Genomic DNA, 23457 nt, shown 5'->3' on the forward strand with positions numbered 1-23457 from the left:
CTTTGGATAAATGGCTCCCATGAATGAGGAAGGCCATTCAAAGATAGCATGACAAGGTCTTTATCAATCACTTGATCTCCAATTGCGCTTAGTTGATCTCTCAATTCTGAAATTTTCATGAAGAATGACATAACCGATTCTCCTTTTGCCATCTTTACTTGGTGGAGTTGTTGCCTCAAGGAAAGAGCCCTACTTGTGTTGTTAGTCTCATATAAACCTTCCAAGGTCTTGAACATATCTCTTGCAGTTGTCATCTTGGAGATGAGAGGCACCAAGTGATCCCTCATAGAGTCGATAATATCTTCGTTGCTTTGATGGCATTTTTCTTAAATTGAAGCTTCTCCTCATGATCTTCAGGCTCGGATAAATCCTTTTCCTCCACAAATTGAAGAAGATCATTTTCTTCAAGTGCAATGAGCACTCTAAACTTCCATGAGGTGAAATTAGATGCGCCTTCAAGCCTATCCTCGACTTTAAGACCGTTCCCCATTTCGAAACTTAGTAGATATTTCTTGAAGGAGAGATAGGAGAGAATACTTCACACTTATGGGAAATCTGATCACGATCCTTTTTCACCGTGGCTCTGATACCATGTTAAGTTTTATGATCAGATTAGATAGAACAACAATTCACACAATTGCACAAATATTATCCTGGGAAAACCTTCCTCTTGAAGGTGAAAAACCTAGCAATTGAAGATGTCTTTATTGTCTTAATTGTCTCAATGAATTTGCTTCACTCTTGAAGCTTAAGGATGATACAAATTCACCCTTGATGGCAGAAGAAATCCGAATCACTGTATATTGGTCTATACTGATAACTCTGCCTTCTATCTTAGATGATCTACCTTGAAGATGAGGATACACGGCTGTAATATGAGATCGATCTACAGATGAAGATTTACACAAGTCGTAATCAATATGAAGAGTGAGATGAATACGATTTGTCTCAGAATGACTTCGAAGTGCAATGAAGAATGGCAAGATCTACTTGCAGTAAACAACACGAACTTGTTGGAGATGGTAATGTGTTCGATCGATGCATTATGGAGGAGGACAAGATCGGTCTTTATACTTGTGAGAAGGTGTCACCAACCAACACGTCTCCTTTACCAAGTCGGCTTATCATTAATCAACACACCACTTCAAACATTATGACTAACCCAACTTTTCACCAAGGTAACAATTAGTTATATTTATAAATACAAAATGGGCAAGGATATATATGCATATAAGTCGATCCCATAAAATGTCGCTGGAAGGCCAATTAGACATTTGGATTTGCTCCATTGAAAATAGTATGGGCTACAGAAGGATGTAGTATTGTGATGGATGGGTGGACAAATGCTAGGAATCATCCATTATTTAATATCATGGTAACATGCAGCAAAGCGCCTTATTTTTTTAAGGCAATAGATTGTTCAAGGGAAGAAAAGAATGCAGAATTTCTTCATACCCAGTCATGTGACAGCATTAAGAGGTGGGGACATCACATGTAGTCCATGTTTTTACTGATGCTACCCTATTTGTAAAACAGTGGGCACGTTGGTACAAAAATGATATAGGCAGATATTTTTAACACCATGTTGTGTGCATTCATTGAATAATGCACTCAAAGATTTTGGGAAGCTCCAATGGATTTCAGATCTCATAGAGAAGGGCAGAAAAATACAAATGTTCATATGTAACCATCACCACACACAAGCCATTTATTGTAAATTTGCCAAGGTGGAACTTCTCAAACCTGCTGATACACGTTTTGCTTCTTACTTCATACTTCTTGACCGCCTTTGTGAAGTCAAAGGAGCTTTTTGTTCCACGATTGTTAGTGATGCATGGGTAGCTTGGAGACAATCTACATTAGATATTGTAGTTGAGGTGAGAGGTATGATCCTTGTAGAGCATTTTTGGGTTGATGTTAAGTTTGTTGTGGACTTTATTAAGCCAATATGTGAGGTGATCAAATTTGCAAATTCAGACAAGGCATTTTGGGAGAAGTTTATGAAGCAATAGATTCCATGTGGGAAACAGTCAAGAAGATGGCAGATGCAAAAGATATTTCTCTATACCCTTTGATAGAGGAAAAGTTACATGGAAGATGGAACAAACTTAACACACCCCTTCATTGTGCTGCCTATGCCCTTAATCCTAAATGGTATAATACAAAAGTGACCAAGAAGAGGGCTCCACATCAGGATAGAGAGGTAATGAAGAGATTTTTGGCTGTAGTTAAAAAGATTGATGGCCAAGGTGAGGATGCTTCAGTTTTGAGAACTCAATGAAATAAGTTTTCACGTGGGCAAGGTGATTTTGCTTCCATGGAAGCTATATATGATATGAAAGTAAATAAAGACCCTATAGAGTGGTGGTAGAACCATGGAGGTGAAACCCCTAAATTGCAATCATTTGCAATACTATTGAGTAGCCAGCCTTTCATCTTGTGAGAGAAATTGGAGTACTTATGGGTTCATTCATTCACTAAAGAGGAACCGATTAGGATCAAAGAAAGAAGCGAACCTCGCATACATTTATAGCTCACTTCTTCTGTCTCTTGTAGATCCTAGACACAATGAGGGTCCTTCAGCAAAATGGGATCAAATTTCACCTGATGGAGAAGTTGCAGCCATTGTGGATGAAGTGGTTGAAGTAGATGGGCTAACTGATCTACCCCCTGTTATTCTACCGTCAAACGAACCTGAATTTGAGTGTGATGACTATTTGGAGGGCCTCAAAGTTGAGGACCTTGCTATGGATGATCATGGCGAAGAAGAGTAGATGATAGATATAAGATTTCTAATTTTTGTTTTCAGTTTTTTGTTTGCATATCAGCTTGCTGCTTATCAAGCTATTTTCAATATGTAATCACTAATCAGCTTGAAACTTTGACACAATGATTGTATGACATTTTGATTTGACTCATTTCACATTTGTGTACTTAAACTTCAAAGTTAATGCTAATTATTGTTTTGAAAGTTCAATGTCATTATATTTTCAGATTTTCTATAAATTATTAAATTATATTGAAAAAAAAAAATTGGCATCTCCGAGTACCTTGTCTCCTATTCTGAAAAAATAACCGTACCCATACCGGTACCAATCTCCAAGTACCCCTGTACCCATGCAACCTTGAAATATATCGAAGAGACCATGTGTATCAAGAATGAAGTAAACCTTATTGCCATCCTTAATATCGCTGCTCATAATAAGAGTTGTCAAACATGTTAACTAATCACCATGGGTGTGATCACTAATGGATTAGTTATTGAAGAGATGCGAATGGCAAAGTGCATTCAATTGCAAGAGACTTATTTCCAATCAAAGACTCTAAAACTCCATTAGTTATTTGCTAGCTAGCATTATGCCACTCAACTTGCTGGTCCAAGCTTGTAGGAATGGTTATCCTCAGCTACAATGGCTATGTAAATGGCTACGCAGGCCTAGAGAATCTCCCAGTATAGGAAAATAACATTTATCTTAAGACATGTTCTAGGCTCAAATTGGAAGCCCAAGGAATGAGAATATGAGCAAAAAATGCCTTTGTGATGCTTCCTCTTCTCACATGTTCAATCTGGACAAAACCATCGGTTCATGTAGATTGGCAGTTAATAAACCTTGTTGAAAGTTACAAAATTGTCCCTGATTGAATTTAAACTTCTTGGAGAGCTGCAAAACCATCACTAATAAAAAAGAAACCATTTCAATGCTCAATTTGTCGTCCATCTTCCAGAAGCCATAACTTTTGCAGACAAACTTGAAATGAGGTGGTGTTGTTTTATGATAGGGCACAACTTTTCAAGAGGAATCTGATAATGTAAAACTATTTAAATTTGAATGCCACCAAAGTAGTGTTTTCAAAAGTGCAATACAACTTGATTAATGAGGCTAGAACCATGTCTAACCATTCCAAAACAATGACTTTGCTTGAACAGATGATCTTAAGAGAAACCAAATCCATTTTTGGATCATTGAGGGAAAAGTTATGCAGTGGAAGCAGTCTTGCTTATAAAGGCTTGGACAATATGTTATAGGATACAGAATAAATCCCATTCCCTATAGATCCATTTGGACTTCTTGAACTGTTAGGGCATGAAAATTTTGAATCAGAATGACAGTTGCTAATGCCACATTTTGATGTAAGTGGAATTTTTAGCAATGAACTCCCACACATGTGTTTCATCTCACTAAAAAGTTGAAGAAAAATATTGTTGCCAAGTTTGTATAAAACTATGGTAGCATCTAAATTATCTTTGCTCTTGATGTATATGTCTTTTTACCTATTCTTGTGTTTTAATTTCTCTTTAGAACAACACAAAATAGAACAATGTGTAAGGTAAACAATTTCTTTGAATAAGAAGAGGAGCCTTGTAACCAATAACTAAATTAAATCCTAGAACTTAAAGAAATGACCTCTAATTTTCTATTATATGTACAAGCTGAATCTTTGGATTTTGAGCACATATTGCGAACAAACTAAATAAATTACCTCTCTTTTTAGTTCTCAAGCAAGGGCACAAGGCTCATTAGCACTTTTACTCAGGATGAGAGGATTTTGTATTCTTTCTTCACAGTTAACACCTACAAAATAGCCAACAAACACTTGTTCTTTCTAGGTTGAAGAAGAGACTAGAAAGCATGAGAACTCACAAGGCTTAGAATAGGATTACGCACACAAGATTAAGCAAATGGAATGAAGGGAGTGGCATACAAAGCTGCAAGAACCACACTCTGCTGAAATCAACTATACAAAGCCTGCAATTTTCAATAAAAGTAATTCGGTGTACTAATCAGCATCACAAGATCATGAAAATATTGAACAATAATTTTAGCAAAAAACAGGTGTTAAAATTATCATTCTTCCAATCAAAGTGCCAAAAGCACTTATAATTTTTTTACAATATTTCGTATGCAATTTATTCAAGATAAAGAGAAAGCAAAACTCTTATTTACATTTTATTAAGTGACTTATTACTCATGAGGCATTCTTTTTGGAATTGTATGCCCTTTTTCCACATATTTTCAATTCTCTCTCCCCCAAAGTGCACAATTTGGAGCTGTGTATACACTTTCTGACATGTTTTATCACTCACTTAAGAGGTCGTGCATGCTTTTTGGATCTATAGACACCTTTTGTTCTAATTTGAAGTTGACATTGTCACTTGAGTGAAAAAGCACCCCTCTTATGTCACATTTTGTTCTCACTTGCCATTGACAATGGGCAACTTACGCACTTTTCACTTAAATTTAACATAGTTCTAATTCTAAGGTGACCTAGTCAGGCTAGTATACACCTCCCACCTTTCACTTAGGTCACTAGAAGGGCATATTTTGACCTGCTCAGCCCTTCATTCACTAAAAGGAACATATTCTGACCTGCTATGCACTTTTTTGTGTTTTTCATTAAATTTTGGGCATCTTCTTGAGAAGGTGCACACTTGGACAACTTATGAACCTTTTTTCATGTTTTCACCTTGAAGCTTGGTCACTCCTTCTAGGCACACTTCATGAATCTTGGCATGCTGTTTCCATGCAATAGACTGTTCTCGTCTTTCCTTCCTCATCCAAGTTCTCAGCCTTTCTGTACGTAATGCATTGAAAAGATCCTTTCATTTGGCTAGAATTTGACTAGAAACAACATTTGGCTCACAAAATGAGGAAATTCAAAGATTTAACTAAAAGGGCAACTCAATACAAAAAAAAATCGTATGGGTGCATTACTTATCATATAATGGCATAGTGGATAATGTCTACCTCACTCCACGTACAATATACTGATTTAGATCTTGTTGATGATTTTCTAATGAAAAGTTGGAGAATACTATAGAAAACCAAAAGCTGCAAAATATGGTGAATGACTTTTTTTCTTTTTACAAACTTCATATAGAAAATTTTAGTGCAATCTCAGTATTAGCATTTATACTAATTGCATAAGAGTAAATTGATTGACACAAGCACAAGTGATGTCTACTTTGAGAATTTTTATTTTATTTTATTTTGATGTTTCCTAATCCTTCTTCATCAAAGGTGTTCTTCTTTATTTATCACTTTAGTTTATTATTTAATCAAATTATCACCTTTTTAAGGTGAAATGAGATAAGGGATGATAGGTGAAATTTCTAACATGATCGATATCTGTAATTTTAGTTGCGTAACTTAATAATAATATTGCATTCCAAAGCCAGTGTATGTGCTGGTACTTTGATTTGGAACAATTCAACTTCGCAGGATGAACATCTCAGATTTTTCAGTGGACTGCAGGATGCAATTTTTGTTGCAAGAGCTCCTGGAAGATTGGATGTCATGGGTGGCGTTGCAGATTATTCAGGAAGCCTTGTTTTACAGGTAATTTCTAATTATCTATAAAGAGATTTATTGAGCATACTTTCACACAAACAGATCTTTTATTTATATTGCTTCTGATATTAAAGATCATTATCAACTGGAAGAAACTCTTTTAGAGCTCTTTCTATTATTATGTATAAAATATGTGATGTGAGAGCACCCCATTTCATTTTTTAGTATGTACGATACATTAGGATTGACAGTCCAATGGATAAATTCATCTTTAGAGGAGACCAACATAATTTTTTTAATTTTTTTATTACTTGATCATGTTTCCTTTTATAATCTTTATAATTTTGTCCATGATTTCAACTGCTTTGATTTTCCTAATGTTGGGTTCCAATCAAATTCTTTTATCACATTTGATGGTTTGTCATTTGTATTATTGTTTGTAATACCTTGAGGTTACTAATCAGACAAAAATTGTACTAACATAATTGATTCTGCAGATGCCAATTAGAGAAGCTTGCCATGCTGCTGTGCAAACAAGTCATCCAGGCAAGCAAAGACTTTGGAAACATGCCCTTGCTCGCCAACATGCAAGAGGGGAAGGTTTTCTGCCAGTATTGCAGATTGTATATTCTATACTCAGGATTTTCATGTCTAAATTTCTGTTTCTATATATGTTTTATTGAATTTGAACACACGTGTACTCGAAAGGAATATGATTACTAGATTTCCTCATTTGGTAAAAAGGTGGATAATGCAGCTTCAAGACTTCTATTTCAATGAGATGATTTGCTGGCTAGAGAAATATATGGATCCTTGAAATCCTTACTTTCAGTAATGTAAGCAATGGCGTCTTTAGGATCAATCTAAATTTTAATGAGGCTTGAAAAATTCTAGTTGGGTGGGATAATTTGCTAGGAAGACAATGTGTAGATCTTTTAAATCCTTCCTTTTAAAAAAGTAAGTGATGGAGTCTCTAGCATCAAACTGCTAATATGCTTACATTATGCATACTTTTGTTGATACAAGCTAATTAAATGACTTTAGTAATAGTGTTCTTTCTAAAAATATGCTTGACTTGATGAATTTTCTCAAAAGTTCACTTATTGACATGAAACATAGTACCTCCACACATGGTGCTTTGTAATGTCCCCTTCTCCTTAGTTCGTAGACATTCACAGGATTGGCCTATCATTTGACCCTCGTGGGCCACGGAGATTGATTAGGGGGTTGATTCGACAGTGATTTGTGGCTTCACATTTTGTGTCTACTTGATTCTATGGTGAAATAAGGAGATTACACGTATGTTGAGACGTGTGCACTTTAATTATAATGTATTAATATTCTAAAGTGCAATTAAATTAATTAATGTGTAAAAAAATAATAAAGTCTAATAAAAGGATATGAGAAGAATCTTCTAGAAGGAACCAATCGATTGGAGGAGAAAAGATTAAATAGAGGGGGTTGGTTCATGTTCATCATTGGTTGTTTGGATATCTTCTCTTTAGTAGACTTGTGGAGCCAAGGGTTTCTGCAGACTAATCATTTGGGAACGAAAACTCCCTATGATTTGCATAATTGAGGTGGTGAGAGATCCTCCGAGGGGTTGCAGCTGAGAGTGAGGGATAATCTCAATCCTTCACATTCTGCTTATTGAGTTCATGTGCATTTCATGGTTAACATCCTTGAGGTATTTTCAGTCCTACCATTTTGTCACATTGGTGCATCGATTCTCATTGGGAAGGAGAGGCGATTTCAATAGAAAACCAACTGAAGATGAAATTTGGGAGATAGCTGGTCGTGGGCAGGTATGAAGACAATTCAAAATCTTTCCTTCATACCCACGATTCTGCTAATATTTCCTCATTGAAGCATCATAACATACACTGGAGGGCAGCGCTAGCATTGGGGGTAAAGGGTGATCCACTTAGGGGTGTTTGGAAGGAGTAATGAGAAGAGTTCAGTGCCAAATCAGATCTGAGAGCAAGTCGAACCAAACATCTAATTTCTCACAATTTTGCTCCTAATCGCCCATCTTTGCATCGAACTAAGGTAAAAGCGCTTTGATTAGAAGGAGACAGCAATCATTTTTGGAATTGAAAAGAAAAGTTTGGAGCTGGAAACCGATAATTATCAGACACTATATCAGCAGTAGGGGCGATTTGAAAAAGAAGATCGAATTTGTTCAAGGAAGGCTCAAAGACTAGTGATATTGCTTGCTTCTCCAAGTACCAAACTAGGCGATTCCTATCAAGTTCTTTTGGCACCATTTCTATGTACTTTTCAGATAGTTGTTAATGTCCTTGGCTGTCACATGTCCTCAAAATTTCTGAGTAATAAAGGTTAAGAGTTTGGTCATTAGTGAGGATATTGTAAGAGCTTATTTGATCATTGTCTATTGAATAAAAGGAGTAATAAGTTTGCATACTAATTGTTTACTATCCAAAGGTTTCATGCCAATTGTTTGATAAAATTACAACTAGTTGTAGGTATATGATTATGTATCCAAATTGGTGTGATAGCATTATAAACTAGTCGCATATTCTTCCTATGGAATTATTCCATCATTGAGAAGTTGTTTGTTAGTCATTCATTGATGAGAATTTGTGGTTGACAACTCCTAAACAGGTCCGAAAACTCTGAGACAGTCAAACAGCATAACACGCAAATTACATAATACACATAACACGCAGTTTGACAACCAACTGTTTGCAAATATTCCTTGCATATTCAGTCTATCTACTGCAGGGGATATTTCAGTGGTATCAGATTCAAGATCCTGCCATCCTGTGATTAATGAGTGAAAGGGATATTAGATATTATAACAGGGAACAGCGAAGGCAGCAATATCAGAATCCACAAGTACTTGAAGTTGACACATTTTCAGAAGCTTTGAGAGAAAGAGAAAACGATAAGGCAGCCCCAAACATGGCAGAAGATGATAAGGATGCTACAATCGAAAGGAAGTTCGACACCATGATTGATATGATGTCACGGCTGCTAGGAAAAATGGAGCAAACACACAATAATCAGCAACCTGATCAAAATCAAAATCATTAAAACAATTCAGGGGAAAATAGTGGTGTTCCTAGGAGTAGTAGCAACAATGAAGTGGAAGGCATTGGAAGGGATAGGACAGTCAATCAGCGTGATGCCTTCACTAGAGGATCAGCCTCTAGACCTCTTTTCCTCACCTTCACAACACGAGAGGAACAACCACAAGTTGCTGCCCCTGTACCTTATGCAAATGAAGACGGCAAGCATATCTGGAATATTCCACCTTACCTCCTAATTTGAGAGATATGTGGTCATTTGATCAGTTCATGAACCAGAGGAGTAGGAGAAATGGCGGGAGAAATGATTATCACACTCTGGCACCCACTGATTATCATCATACTCTTGGGAAAATTACCATTCCATATTTTGATGAGAGGGACAAATGTATAGGAAGAGCATGGGTACAAAAGTTAGATAACTACTTGTCATTAAGACCGATGCCTAAAGAGGATGCCATCAGATTTTCCACACTACATTTGGAGGGTGTTGCTCATGAGTGGTGGTACCATGGGTTAATCACACTTGGTCATAATCACATCACCATTTATGCAGAATTCACGGACAGGCTGATAGAGCGATTTGATAGCAAGGATCCGGAGATGTACTTCAGAGAATTGGCATAGCTGAAACAGGTTGGTAACTTGGAAGCTTATATCGGTGAATTTCAGAGACTTGCAAAGATGGTGCCTAGCATTTCAGAGAGGAGGCTAGTCATATTATTCATGGAGGGATTGTTGGAGCCTTTGAGAGGTTGGGTTAAGGCATTTGACCCACCCACCTTGTTGGAAGCCATGAAGAAAGAACGCAACATGGAGCTTGCAACACCTAGAAGTAAGTTCCCATCCAAATTCTCTTTGAACAAAGATAGCAAATTTCCTCATAAGAAACAAGAGAAATCAGATTTCAAGAATAAATTTCCTATGGGCAAGAATCAAGAAAGCTTGAATGATTTGAGGAGGAAAAAGCTATGTTTTTTGTGTAAGGCACCTTACACACCTGAGCATGAGTGTCCCTTGAGGCCTAAGGCCAAGGCCAAGCAAATGGAATGGATTTATGAGCATGATGATAATTCTGATTTTTCAGACCAGTAAACTGACCATGAGGATATAGAGTCAAAAAAAGCTTCAGAAGTGTCAGAAAATGAATTAGAAGGCAAGGAGGACTACCATGTGCATTACTTCCTTACACCACAAAGGCTCTTTCAAAATGCGGGGAGTTATAGCAGGGCAGCGGGTCATCACCGTTTTTGATACAGGTGCAACGCATAACTACATTGATGAGAAGTTGGTTGCGAGGCGTGGGATTCAGACATAGAAATTTGAGGGAGTTCGAGTTAGAGTAGTTGATGCTTTTGCCCTCACTTGTAACAAGATGATTACCGATCTCCCTATGTGCTTGAGTGATTATGAATTTAAGGATGACTTCTATGTAGTCAATATGGGAGACATGGATGTGGTACTTGGTATGACATGGATTCATGCTATTGAAGAGCTTACACTTAATGTGAAACATATGGAGCTGCGATTTGAAGCAAATGGGAAAAAACATATGCTCAAGGCAATAACAGACTCAAGCTTGCGAATGATCTCTTTTAGGAGGATGGACAGATTAATTGGCCATGATCAGCTAGAGTGGGTAGTAGAATGTAGAATAATGCCTACACAGTTGGAGCAGCTGAAGGTTGATTATGCACCCGATATACAGGACTTGTTGACTAAACATCCCAAGGTGTTTAGTTCTATTCCACCAGGTAGACCTCCCGACAGGGGTATTGAGCATATTATTGAGCTCGAAGAGGGTTCCAAATCCATCATGATCACACCTTACAGGCATCCAAAGAAGATGAAGGATGAAATTGAGAAAACAATTAAGGAGTTGTTGGACATGGGCCACATTCGTCCAAGTAAGTCTCCTTTTTCTTCATCAGTGGTGTTGGTTAAGAAGAAAGATGATACTCTTCGAATGTGCATAGACTACTGATCTTTGAATAAGAGAACCATCAAGAACCGATACCCCATTCCATGCATTGATGAGCTAATTGATGAGTTATATGGAGCTTGCTTCTTCTCAAAGATTGATCTGAGGTCAGGATATCATCATATTCGAGTGAGGGAGCAAGATATAGAAAAGACAGCTTTTTTGTGCCATTGTGGACATTTTGAATTCTCGGTTATACCTTTCGGTTTAACCAATGTGTCGGCTACCTTTCAGTCCACTATGAATCGAGTATTCCAGCATCAACTAAGGAGATATGTCCTTGTATTTTTCGATGATATTTTGGTATATAGTAGGACATGGCAGGAGCACCTAGCCCATTTGGATGAGGTAGTGGGTATTTAGAGAGGGAGTCCTTGTATGCTAAGGAGTCCAAGTGTGCATTGGGTTTGACAGAACTATTATATCTTGAACACATTATCAGTGTTGAGGGGGTGCGGATGGATCCGGATAAAGTCCAGGCTATTATAGATTGGCCTACTCCAGAGAATCTTACGCAACTTAGAGGTTTCATGGGGTTATGTGGTTTCTACAGGCGCTTCGTCAAGGGTTTTTCTCAGCAAGCAGCACCTTTGACAGACTTGATGAAGAAGAGGGCTTTCGTTTGGACTGATCAGGCACAACAGTGTTTTGAGAAGTTCAAACAATTGATGACCACATGTCCAGTATTGGCTGTACCAAATTTTTCTAGGCCATTTGAGCTTCAGTGCGATGCATCAGGAGAGGGAATTGGTACATTCCTCATGCAGGATAAGCACCCTATTTCTTATGAGAGCAGGAAGTTGAGGGGGCCTGAGTGGACCTACAATATATATGACAAGGAGATGTTGGCCATTATGCACGCATTGGCCAAGTTCAGGCAGTACTTGGTGGGCTCTAAATTCGGCATCAAAACGGACCACTAGTTTGAGACATTTTCTTGGGCAGTGTGATTTGAATGATCACCAACAAAAGTGGGTTAGTAAGCTACAGGCGTATGAATTTGACTTCGCCTATGTCAAGGGAAAGAATAATATTGTTGCTGATGCATTATCTCACAGGCCACATTTGAGCGCTATGATTGAGATTACGGAGGATTGGAGACATTTGATTACAACAAAATATGCTAAGGACTCGTGGGCCTCTAGCATCATGGATGGTACAGTGCAAGATAGCAGGTACTCCATTGTAAATGATCTCATCATTTACAAAGGGAAGGTATTTCTTGTACTAGGATCAGAGATGAAGAACAGGATTTTGAGAGCCTTACACGATTCTCCCATGGAAGGACATCCCGGTTATTGTAAGACATATAGGTAGGTCAGAGAACGGTTCATTTGGAAGGGGCTCAAGTCCGATGTTCTTCAATATGTCAAGGAGTGTCCTATTTGTTAGCAAAACAAGTAGGAACATACTTATCCAGCCACTTCCCATTCCTAATAGGAAGTGGGAATGTTTATCGATGGATTTCATTACTGGATTGCCTAGAGTTTACGGCAGTGATTGTATTTATGTGGTTGTTGATCAGCTTACAAAGTTTGCCCATTTCTTTCCAATCTCAGCTACTTATTCAGCAGTACAGGTTGCAGATCTTTTCTTCCGAGAGGTTTTTAGACTTCATGGGTTGCCTCAGACTATAGTTAGTGATAGGGACAGCAGATTCTTGAGTAATTTTTGGCAGGAGCTATTCAGACTTAGTGGTACCGAGCTCACCCCTAGTAGAGCTACCACCCACAGACTGATGGATAGATGGAGAATGTGAACAAACGGGTGGAAGGTTACCTTCGGAATTATATAGCCGGACAACAGTGGGCATGGGTGAAGTGGTTGCATCTATGTGAGTACTGTTATAATACTACTTATCACATGTCCATTCATGGCTTTGTATGGGTATGATGCGCCCAACTTTCTAGACTTGTTGAGTGACAGTAGAGTGTTGAGTGCTAGGGATCTTCTTCAAGAGAGTCGGGACATTGTGAGATAACTGAAGGAAAACATATAGAAGGCATAGAACCAGCAAAAACAATATGCAAATCAGAACAGAGTGGAGCGATCATTCGATGTAGGTGATATGGTATACTTGATGCTACAGCCATATAGGCAATCCACCCTTAAGAAAAGTGGTGCAGAGAAGTTCAAGCCGCGTTATTACGGACCATTCAGGATTGTCAGACGGGTTGGAGAGGTTGCTTATGAGCTAGAGCTGCTGGTAGATGCAAGGGTGCATAATGTTTTTCATGTGTCATGCCTTAAGAAGGTGATAGGACATCATAGTACTCCTTCCACAATGCTACCTCCTCTTGATGAAGAGGGGAAACTGATATTAGTTCCTGAGGCCATCATTGATTCCAGGGAGCGGAGATTGAGGAACAGAGTCATCTGAGAATATTTGGTGAAGTGGAGAGATTTGCCAGTTGAGGATGCTACATGGGAGAGAGATGATATTCTGCAGCATCTAGCATTAAGATTGCTTGAGGACAAGCAATTTCAGGGAGGGCGGACTGTAATGTCCCCTTCTCCTTAGTTCGCAAACATTCACGGGATTGGCCTATCATTTGACCCTCGTAGGCCAAGGAGATTGATTAGCAGGTCGATTCGACAGTGATTTGTTCTTTCACATTTTGTGTCTACTTGATTCTATGGTGAAATAAGGAGATTACACGTATGTTGAGACGTGTGCACTTTAATTATAATGTATTAATATTCTAAAGTGCAATTAAATTAATTAATGTGTAAAAAAAAAGTAAAGTGTAATAAAAGGATATGAGAAGAATCTTCTAGAAGAAACCAACCGATTGGAGGAGAAAAGAATAAATAGAGGGGGTTGGTTCATTGTTTATCATTGGTTGTTTGGATATCTTCTCTTGTGTAGACTTGTGGAGCCAAGGGTTTCTGTAGACTAATCATTTGGGAACGAAAACTCCCTATGATTTGCATAACTAAGGTGGTGAGAGATCCTCCGAGGGGTTGCAGCTGAGAGTGATGAATAATCTCAGTCCTTCACATTGTGCTGATTGAGTTCATGTGCATTTCATGGTTAACATCCTTGAGGTATTTTCAGTCCTACCATTTATTCACATTGGTGCATCGATTCTCATTGGGAAGGAGAGGCAATTTAAATAGAAGACCGACTGAAGATGAAATTTGGGAGATAGCTGGCCGTGGGCAGGTTTGAAGACAATTCGAAATCTTTCCTTCATACCCACGATTCTGCTAATATTTCCTCATTGAAGCATCATAACATACATTGGAGGGCAGCGCTAGCATTGGGGGTAAAGGGCGATCCACTTAGGGGTGTTTGGAAGGAGTAATGAGAAGAGTTCAGTGCCATATCAGATCTGAGAGCAAGTCGAACCAGACATCTAATTTCTCACAATTTTGCTCCTAATCGCCCATCTTTGCATCGAACTTGGCTTTTGGTAAAAGCGCTTTGATTGGAAGGACACAACAATCATTTTTGGAATTGAAAAGAAAAGTTTGGAGCTGGAAACCGATAATTATCAGACATTATATCAGCAGCAGGGGCGATCTGAAAAATAAGATCGAATTTGTTCAAGGAAAGCTCAAAGACTAGTGATATTGCTTGCTCCCTCAAATACCAAACTAGGCGATTCCTATCAGGTTCTTTTGGCACCATTTCTATGTACTTTTCAGATAGTTGTTAATGTCCATGGCTGTCATATGTCCTCAGAATTTCTGAGTAATAAAGGTTAAGAGTTTGGTCATTAGTGAGGATATTGTAAGAGCTGATTTGATCATTGTCTATTGAATAAAAGGAGTAATAAGGTTGCATCTTAATTGTTTACTGTCCAAAGGTTTCATGCCAATTGTTTGATGAAATTACAACTAGCTGTAGGTATATGATTAGGTATCCAAATTGGTGTGATAGCATTATAAACTAGTCACACATTCTTCCTATGGAATTATGCCATCATTAAGAAGTAGTTTGTTAGTCATTCATTGATGAGAATATGTGGTTGACAACTCCTAAACAAGTCTGAAAACTCTGAGACAGTCAAACAGCATAACACACAAATTACATAAACCACATAACACACAGTTTGACAGCCAACTGTTTGCAAATATTCCTTCTATATTCAGTCTATCTACTGCACGGGATATTTCATGCTTGTCACCAATACAGCCAAATTCCTAATTTAGGGTCACTTCTAAAATTTGTGTGAGAACATGCGCATTGGCTTTTCAATTTTCCTTAACTAGTTTGTTTGAATTTTTTCATTTATTCTCTGGGAAACCCGGGGACGCGTCCCCTACCTGAAAACCCTTGTCCCAGTCCCGAGGACATTTCGGGGACTTGGGGACGGCTAGGGGATGCCCTCCCGTCCCCAAATTGTCAGATTTTTAGGGGACGTCCTCGAAACGGGGGTACGGCTTCCCTAGCTGTGGGGGACGTCCGTACGTCCCAGGGACGGATTGGGGACGGATTGGGGACGTCCCAGCCGTCCCGGGGACGGCTAGACATCCCCCATATCTAGGGCTAGGGAAAAATATTAATATATTAAAAAAAAAGTCGTATTTTCAATTTGTTTTTAATTTTTCTAACATGGCCCTCTATCAATTCAATTTTTTCAAAATAGTTATAAAAAATTATTGAAAATATGACTATGTATATTTATTATTTTTCAAACATTGACCCTCTATATTGAAAAATTTAAAAATTTAAAAAACGACTATTAATTTTTTCATTATTAAATTTGAATAGTTATGAAATCAAAATACGACTATCTATATTTATTATTTTAATTTTTATATTTTATTTTATTATTTTTCTAACATAGGCCCTCTATCAAAAATTAAAAGGCAACAATAAATTTATTAATTCATATCAAATATTTATAATTTTAAATTAATTCATATTATAACTTTTAAAATTTATAAATAGAAAATAAATTAAATTAAATTGTTAAAATAATAAATTGTTAAATTAATTGTTAAATGTTAATGGTTTTGAATTTTTATATCTATGTTTAATCATTTCATAATTCATATCAAACATTAAAAAAATTAAAATTAATAAATAATAAATTTTAAAATTATAAATAGAAAATAAAAATAATAAAATATTCATAATTTAATAAATTTATAAATTTAATTCATGTCTTAAAGACTTAGAGTAACTTATTACTCATATGATTATACCATACGATATATGATTATATCGTATGATATAATCACATACGATAAAATCATATATCGTTGTATAGGAATAGGGTATGGGACCTAATTGAAGATTTTGAAGCTTTCAATTTAGTTTCAGTCCCTAGGAATTTGAATAAGCATGCAGATAGACTTGTTGCTGTAGGTGCATAGTATGATCCTATTAGTGATCTTAAAAAAGAAAAGGTACAGCAATGTATCAAGCTTGTTGTTAGACCCTCAATTCCTGACAATAATGTAAATTGGCAAGTTTTTTAGCATGATGAACAGATACTAACTTTCTTGCTCGAGGAGGATCAGTTTTCAGTGGTTAATCAGAATAAATTCAAACAACAGTATGAAGATCAGGTGGTTCAACTTAAAACAAATAAGCTGCCCAAAGGGTTGGTTACCTTGGAATCTATTTTTAACAGTGATGATCAACTAAAAAAGAGTAAGGTTGGTTTGCAAATCAAAGAAGATCATTATGAGGAAATTGAGATCTTCGAAGGAAAACTTTTAAAGATTGGTAAGATCTGTTCTCCCGAAGATAGACAAAGTTTTATTGCCTTATGTTAAGAATTTCAAGAGATTTTTGCTTGGCAGTATTCTGACTTAAAGGGGTTTGATCCTAAGATTGCTGAACACACTATAGAGTTGGATCCCAAATGCCAAAGCTGTGAGATAGAAGCAAAGACCTTTAAATCCTAAGCTGGAACCTGTGATGATTAAAGAGTTGACCAAACTAGTGGAGGGTGGGATTATTTTCCCTATTAAACATACATCTTGGGTTTCCAATTTAGTCCCTGTGAGGAAGAAAAGTGGTGAGATTAGATTATGTGTAGATTTTAGGGACCTCAACCGAGCTTCCTTAAAAGACCATTATCCTTTGCCTTCCATGGAGCAAATACTTCAATCCGTTGTTGGTTCAAAGAGATTTTCTCTCCTGGATGGCTTTTCTGGTTATAACCAGGTTCGGGTAAAGGAAGATGACCAGTTTAAGACTGCATTCACCACTAAATGGGGCACTATGGCCTACAAAAGGATGCCTTTTGGCTTATCTAACATTGGTGCTACATTTCAGAGGGCAATGGATTTTGCTTTTCAAGGTCTAACTCAGAAAATTCTGCTTGTATATTTAGATGACATTACTGTTTATTCCAGGAATGCAGAGAATCATCTGTCACATCTGAGATAGGTGTTTGAAAAGTGCAAAGAGTTTGGTATCTCTCTTAACCCCAAGAAAAGCATTTTTGTTGTTAATGAGGGGAAGCTCCTGGGACATATTGTGTCAAAGGAAGGTGTTACGATCGACCTTGAGAGAGTCACAGCTATCCTTGAGTTGCCACTTCCTAATCACAAGAAAGGTTTGCAGAGTTTCTTGGGCAGAATTAATTTTTTGCATAGATTTATTCCTGATGTTGCCAATTTGCTGCAACCTTTGACTGCTATGCTCAAAAAGAACGTTGTTTTCAAGTGGACTAAGGAGGGAAAAGACATTTTTCAAGCTGTCAAGGAAGCCTTGTCAACAGCCCCGACTTTGGTAAATCCGAACTTTTCCAGGAACTTTATTTTATATGCTTTTGGAAGTATCGATAATATTTTTGCCATGCTGGTACAAAAAAATGATGATAGTTTTGAACAGCCAATAGCTTTATTTAGTCAAGCTTTAGCTGAGTATGAGACCAGGTATACTTTTGTGGAAAAGCATGTCCTTGTTGTGATTAGGAGTTTAAAGAAATTTAAACCTTTGATTTCAAGAAACAAAGTACATGTTCTAGTAGCTCATCCAAGTGTGAAAGAGTTCCTGCTAAACAAGGATCTCAGTGACAAAAGGGCAGGGTGGGTTACTAAGGTTATGGAGTTTGATGTTGACATCAACATAACCAAGCTTGTACGAGGAAGAGGATTGTGCGAAGAGATGGCTTTTAGTACCACTGATGGAGGCAACAGTGAGCAAGGTACAGTCTTGGTGGGAGATAATGAAGCTCGGGTTGTTGTTCCTGCAACAAATGCAGGTTGGATTCATGATATGACCCGGTTTTTGCAGACTGGTGAATGTCCAGCGGGCTTGGATAGAGCGAAGAGAAGATATTTTAGGTTGCAATCCATTCCCTATATCCTTATCAGCAATGTTCTTTTCAAAAAGATTTAAATGGTGTCTTGCTGAGATGTATTGATATTGATTAGACTGAAAGGTTGCTTCATGAGTTTCATGATGGAACTTCTAGGGGGCTTTTCGCTCCTAAAACTACAGCCTGGAAGATTATGCGTGCAGGCTATTACTAGCCAAACCTTTTTAGGATGCCCATTCTTGGGCAAAGAAGTGTGCAAAATGTGCCATGTTTGCTGGAAAAGAAAGGCTGCTAGCTTTGCCATTACAGCCCATTCGGGTAGATCAGCCATTTATAAGGTGGGGAATTGATTTTATTGGCCCTATTAATCCACCTTCAAGTGCTGGGCATAGATGGATCATTACTGCAACTGACTATTTTACTAGGTGGACTGGGGCATTGGCTCTAAAGGAATCTAATGAGTCTGTTGTTCTGAATTTTTATAACGATCTGATCACAAGATTGGTGTTCTTGAGTCCATCGTGTCAGATAATGCTTTAGCTTTCACTGGACTGAGAGTTCGTGATTGGGCAGTTAAGAATGGGATTCATCTGAATACATCATCAAATTATTACCCACAGGGCAATGGTTTAGCAGAGTCGACAAATAAGAATCTGATTAAGATTATCAAATGGACTCTGCAGGATAACCAGAGAGATTGGCATGCTAAGTTAAAATCTGCCTTGTGGGCAGATAGGATCACGCCTAAAAGGATCATTGGTAATTCACCTTATAGGCTAGTTTACAGAAAAGAGGCAAGGTTACTTATTTCTACAAAATTTCATGCTCTGGATCTTGCACATGCTCTGGCGAATGCTGAAGCTAATGATCCTTTGGAAGTTAGATATTTTGAGTTGTTGGAACTGGGAGAGGGCAGAGACAAGGCTATGAAGACCATGGAGTATCAACAGTTGCAGACAAAAGGGGTATTTGATAAGAAAGCAACTCCAAAAGTATACAAGGAAGGAGACATAGTGCTAAAGTGGGATGTGATCAAAAGTCGCCCTGGTCATCATTCAAAATTTGATAATATGTGGACTGGACCGTTCATAATTTCTGAATGCAAGCAACACAATGCATTCCAGTTATCCACGATGAAAGGAGATGTTCAACCTATACCAGTTAATGGTATACACCTCAAGCATTGCTTTGAGGTATGATTTGCAGTTTTTGTATATTAGTTAGGTTGTCAATAAGTGTTGTCGCACCTTAGTTTAGTGTGAGTCTTTCCCTAAGTGTTGTGGCACAGTTAGTGGCTAGTTGTCACTAACAGACACTCATAACAGCATATTCATATACACTAGGGTCGCTATATGTCAAAATTCCACTGCACATATGCAGGTGGTGAGTCAACTGCCATACATGATGTAGAACCTTCACAAGGAATTACCCTAGTATGCACAAAAATGCTGTTATCAATATCTTTTAGTGTTATTTTTCCTGTTTTCCCTAAGTGTTTTTAGACACAGGTTTGCTATCATCAGTTCTTGATCATTATCACTAGTGCTAGGGGAGTTGTCCTAGTCATGAGCCATAATCTGCACTCAAATGTCAAACTACAATGATCCACTTTCAGTCATTTATTTTTGAAATTTAGTTTTGAGCTTTTCATGACTCTGCTGCCCAATGGATACTCTAAAGGCACACATCCAGCAGAAATCGCCAAAAATGTTACCTATTTTCACCAACTCGGCTCAATCAAGTAGAGCCATGTTCTAAGAAGACTTTTAGGTGCAATTAAACTATCTTGTTTTGCGTATACTTATTCTTTGTTTTTGTTTTCAATTTTAATGTTGTATTTTATGAAGGAAAGTACAAAATTCAAAACATAATTTTTAAAGCTTTTATGAAAATACATCAATATTTATTGATCAAAGAATAAATGCTTCACACATGCCATGAAACTAGCAAAGAAAGAAAAATCTCATATTTTCCTAGTCTAGTGAATATTTATGAGTGCATGAACAAAAAAGATAGATGATTCCAGTCATTGCCTGAATGAGTGGAGGTTGAAGGCTTGTCCTCTTTTGCTGCCAAGTGTCTGTTGTTTCTCGCTTGCTCCACCATGTTGCTGCTCCTGTACCTGAAAGTGAAAACAATGATGTTAGAACTCTGAGGTTCTAAGCAATGACGGAAATTACCATACTTTCCTGCCAATGCAGCCATAAATGTTCCCTAAACCATGAAAATTTTATTGCTAACTGTTTGTTTCATGTGCAGGATCTTATCTCTAATTGGTTTGTGGATGAAAATGGGCTCCCACAAGGGTTTGAGCCCAGCAAACCTATGAGAGATAAGATGAAGTTTTAACTTTTGGAAATGATTCAGAAAACAGTTGAGTTACAAACATTTGAAATGTGGTATTAAAGGGACTTGGTTGTAAGAACATGAAACCTTTTATTGCATAAAAGAAGAGAAAAAAAAAGGAACAGATGGGTTTAGCAATTAGAGTATAAACCCAGAATCATGAGGAGTTGTTCATGTGTTTGAGAGGTATAATTAAACTGTTCAAAGAGAAAGCTGTAGTTATTTGTCTCATACACAAGCGGTTTCTGGCAGTAATGAAGATTCACAAAATGCATTATGGTAATAATACACAAACTTACAGGGGCACAATGATAAGTAGCATTCAATGATAAAGGTGCTTAATCAAACATTCAAACGACATAAATTTTGATGCCCAATGCAAGTAGAATGAATGCAAGACTAAGAGGAAAAAAATTTCAGTAAAGTGTGCACATCTACATATCACAGGAAAAACAAATCGAGCAAAGCTCCATTCATGGCGGCTTAACTGAAAAAAAAGCAGAAATAATGGAATGAAAGCGAAACTCATGTTTTACAAAGTAACGGCCACATAGGAATCAGAGTTTCAGCTCGAAAGTGCAGAGAGGGACAGGGAAAAATATGCTTGAAACACATATCCACGTCCCAATAAACTCCTGTGTTCATGCTATCACATGGAAGCTGCACAGAAACCTCGGAAGAACCCAGATGTTCTAAAAAAAATACAGAGGTCGCAACCATTCTAGCGTGAAGATGCAGAAAAATGTTAAGGAAAACGCTGCCAATGTTTTATTAACAGTCCTAGGATGCAAAAATTAAAAGTTACCAATTGAAACCATGAAGCTTAGGCTCGGCTTCTTGCAGTGTTCTTTTTTCCTATGTCTTTCATTTCAAACCCTCATGATGGCGGTGCTCCAAGAAACTTCTTCGTGAAGCTTAGGGTTAAAAAGATGAGATGTTTTCATCTTTCTTCATTTTGTTTTTAGGTTTTTCCTTGCCTAAGAATGCCGATGGTAAAATATTTCTTTTGCCCAAGTTTAAAAGATTTTAAAAGAAATGCTTCTCATAAGTTATTTTATTTTCATCTCTTTTATTTAACTCCTTAATTTTTTTCGAATAGGGAGGGTGAGATTTAATTTATGCATTGGCCTTCATTGTATAACAAATGAGTTAACTGGCGTTATTATAAGCCATTAACTCATATTGTTATTTATTAATGCTAAGCTAATAAAGAGGATGATTTGTCATAAGTTAGAGAGTGTTTGTTTTTTCTTCCAATTGTGGGTGAGTTGTTAGTGTTTGAGTGCCATTAGGAGGCTTTTTAGGGTGACCCATCTTATAGTTGGAGAGCATCTAGGAAGGATTTACACTTGATTAAGGATTTTTTTAATGCATTTTTGAGTTATCATTATGGTTGACTAGCTCATTAATGACTTTTTCGCACCTTTGGAGCACTTTTTGAAAGAATTTAGGAGGCTAGATTTTAGGCTTTTTGTTGCATCTGACCCCCAAGCAGTTGGAAGCTCCTATGTTTTTGGCTTTTTTGGAGGGAGTTGTTTTCTCACTCTATATAGTCACTTTTAGTGATTATTGTATTCAGTTCTGGTGATGCAAGAAGAATTTTTGTGGCAATTTGTGTCCTTAAACTTATTCTCTGCATATTTTTTGTAACTCTTTGGAAGTATAATAAAGTGATCAAGTGTTGAAACAAGACTTGTTTTGTTTTTTTCTTAAGGCCTTCTTTTCTTTCTGCATTTCAGTGTACACCATAAGGTGATTTGATGAAGGTAATTAGTGAATTTTATTATTCCATATTATCTTGTCTCATTTGAAGTATTTGGTTGTAGGAGAGTATGTTTGTTTGCAGGTTATAAGTTGTGTTTTTCCACATTTTGAAAGCTGCTAAGTGAGAGATTTCCTTCCCTTAACAGCTTCATTTTCTAATCCTTCTTATAAAGCATTTGTGCAAGCCTATACCGAAAGGTTGTGTTCTTTTTTTATCAAGGCAGATAATGTCAAATCAACACCTAGTCATTTATTAGTTGTGATTCATAATAGTTTGGTGCATCACCTACTAAGGATTTCAAGTGTTTTACTTTTCGTCAGTTTTTCTGAGTTCCTCTATCCATTTTCCTTTCAATCCATAGTTTTAGTTTTGAGCTTAATAGGTGATTATCAGATAGGAGCCGGCCTAGAATCCAGAGGTTCTTCCTTATATTGAGGAACCCACAACTCAGGAAAGTTCCCATGTTGCTCTAAGATGTCAAGTTTTTTTTTGTAACTTGACAAGGGTGCAATTTTAGTAGTTAACAGACACAATGCTCTCCTATCACAACCCGAACTCTAAAGGACTCATTCTTGTGAATGCTCGAGAGTTGAGCAACCACTCATGCATCTTCTGACTCAGTTTCAGGCCCTTCAGGAGCCTCTTCATACTCGATGTCCTCAATTTCAGTTTGTTGTTCTGAAATTTCAGAATCAGGTCCATCAACAGATTAGCACTCCATTTTATGTAAATTGCCCTTCCCATGACAATTATGTCTTGGGGCCCATGGTTCTCTGCAAGAGTAGAAAAGATTCTT

General features: G+C 37.3%; 1 protein-coding gene across 3 annotated transcripts in view; it reads left to right on the plus strand.

Moving 5' to 3' along the window:
* LOC131033876 (L-arabinokinase) overlaps positions 1-23457 on the plus strand; it is a 369781-nt gene that overhangs the window by 277806 nt on the left and 68518 nt on the right. For 2 of the 3 annotated variants that reach the window (XM_057965176.2, XM_057965178.2), the window contains 2 exons: positions 6255-6338; positions 6788-6913. In XM_057965176.2, coding sequence (XP_057821159.2) covers positions 6255-6338; positions 6788-6913 — 210 coding nt within the window. Of the gene's footprint in view, positions 1-6244; positions 6339-6787; positions 6914-23457 lie in introns of all 3 variants that reach the window. The other variant, XM_057965177.2, reaches the window with a different exon arrangement.

This window comes from Cryptomeria japonica, chromosome 2, assembly GCF_030272615.1.
Source record: "Cryptomeria japonica chromosome 2, Sugi_1.0, whole genome shotgun sequence".
NCBI classification, from domain to species: Eukaryota; Viridiplantae; Streptophyta; class Pinopsida; order Cupressales; family Cupressaceae; genus Cryptomeria; species Cryptomeria japonica.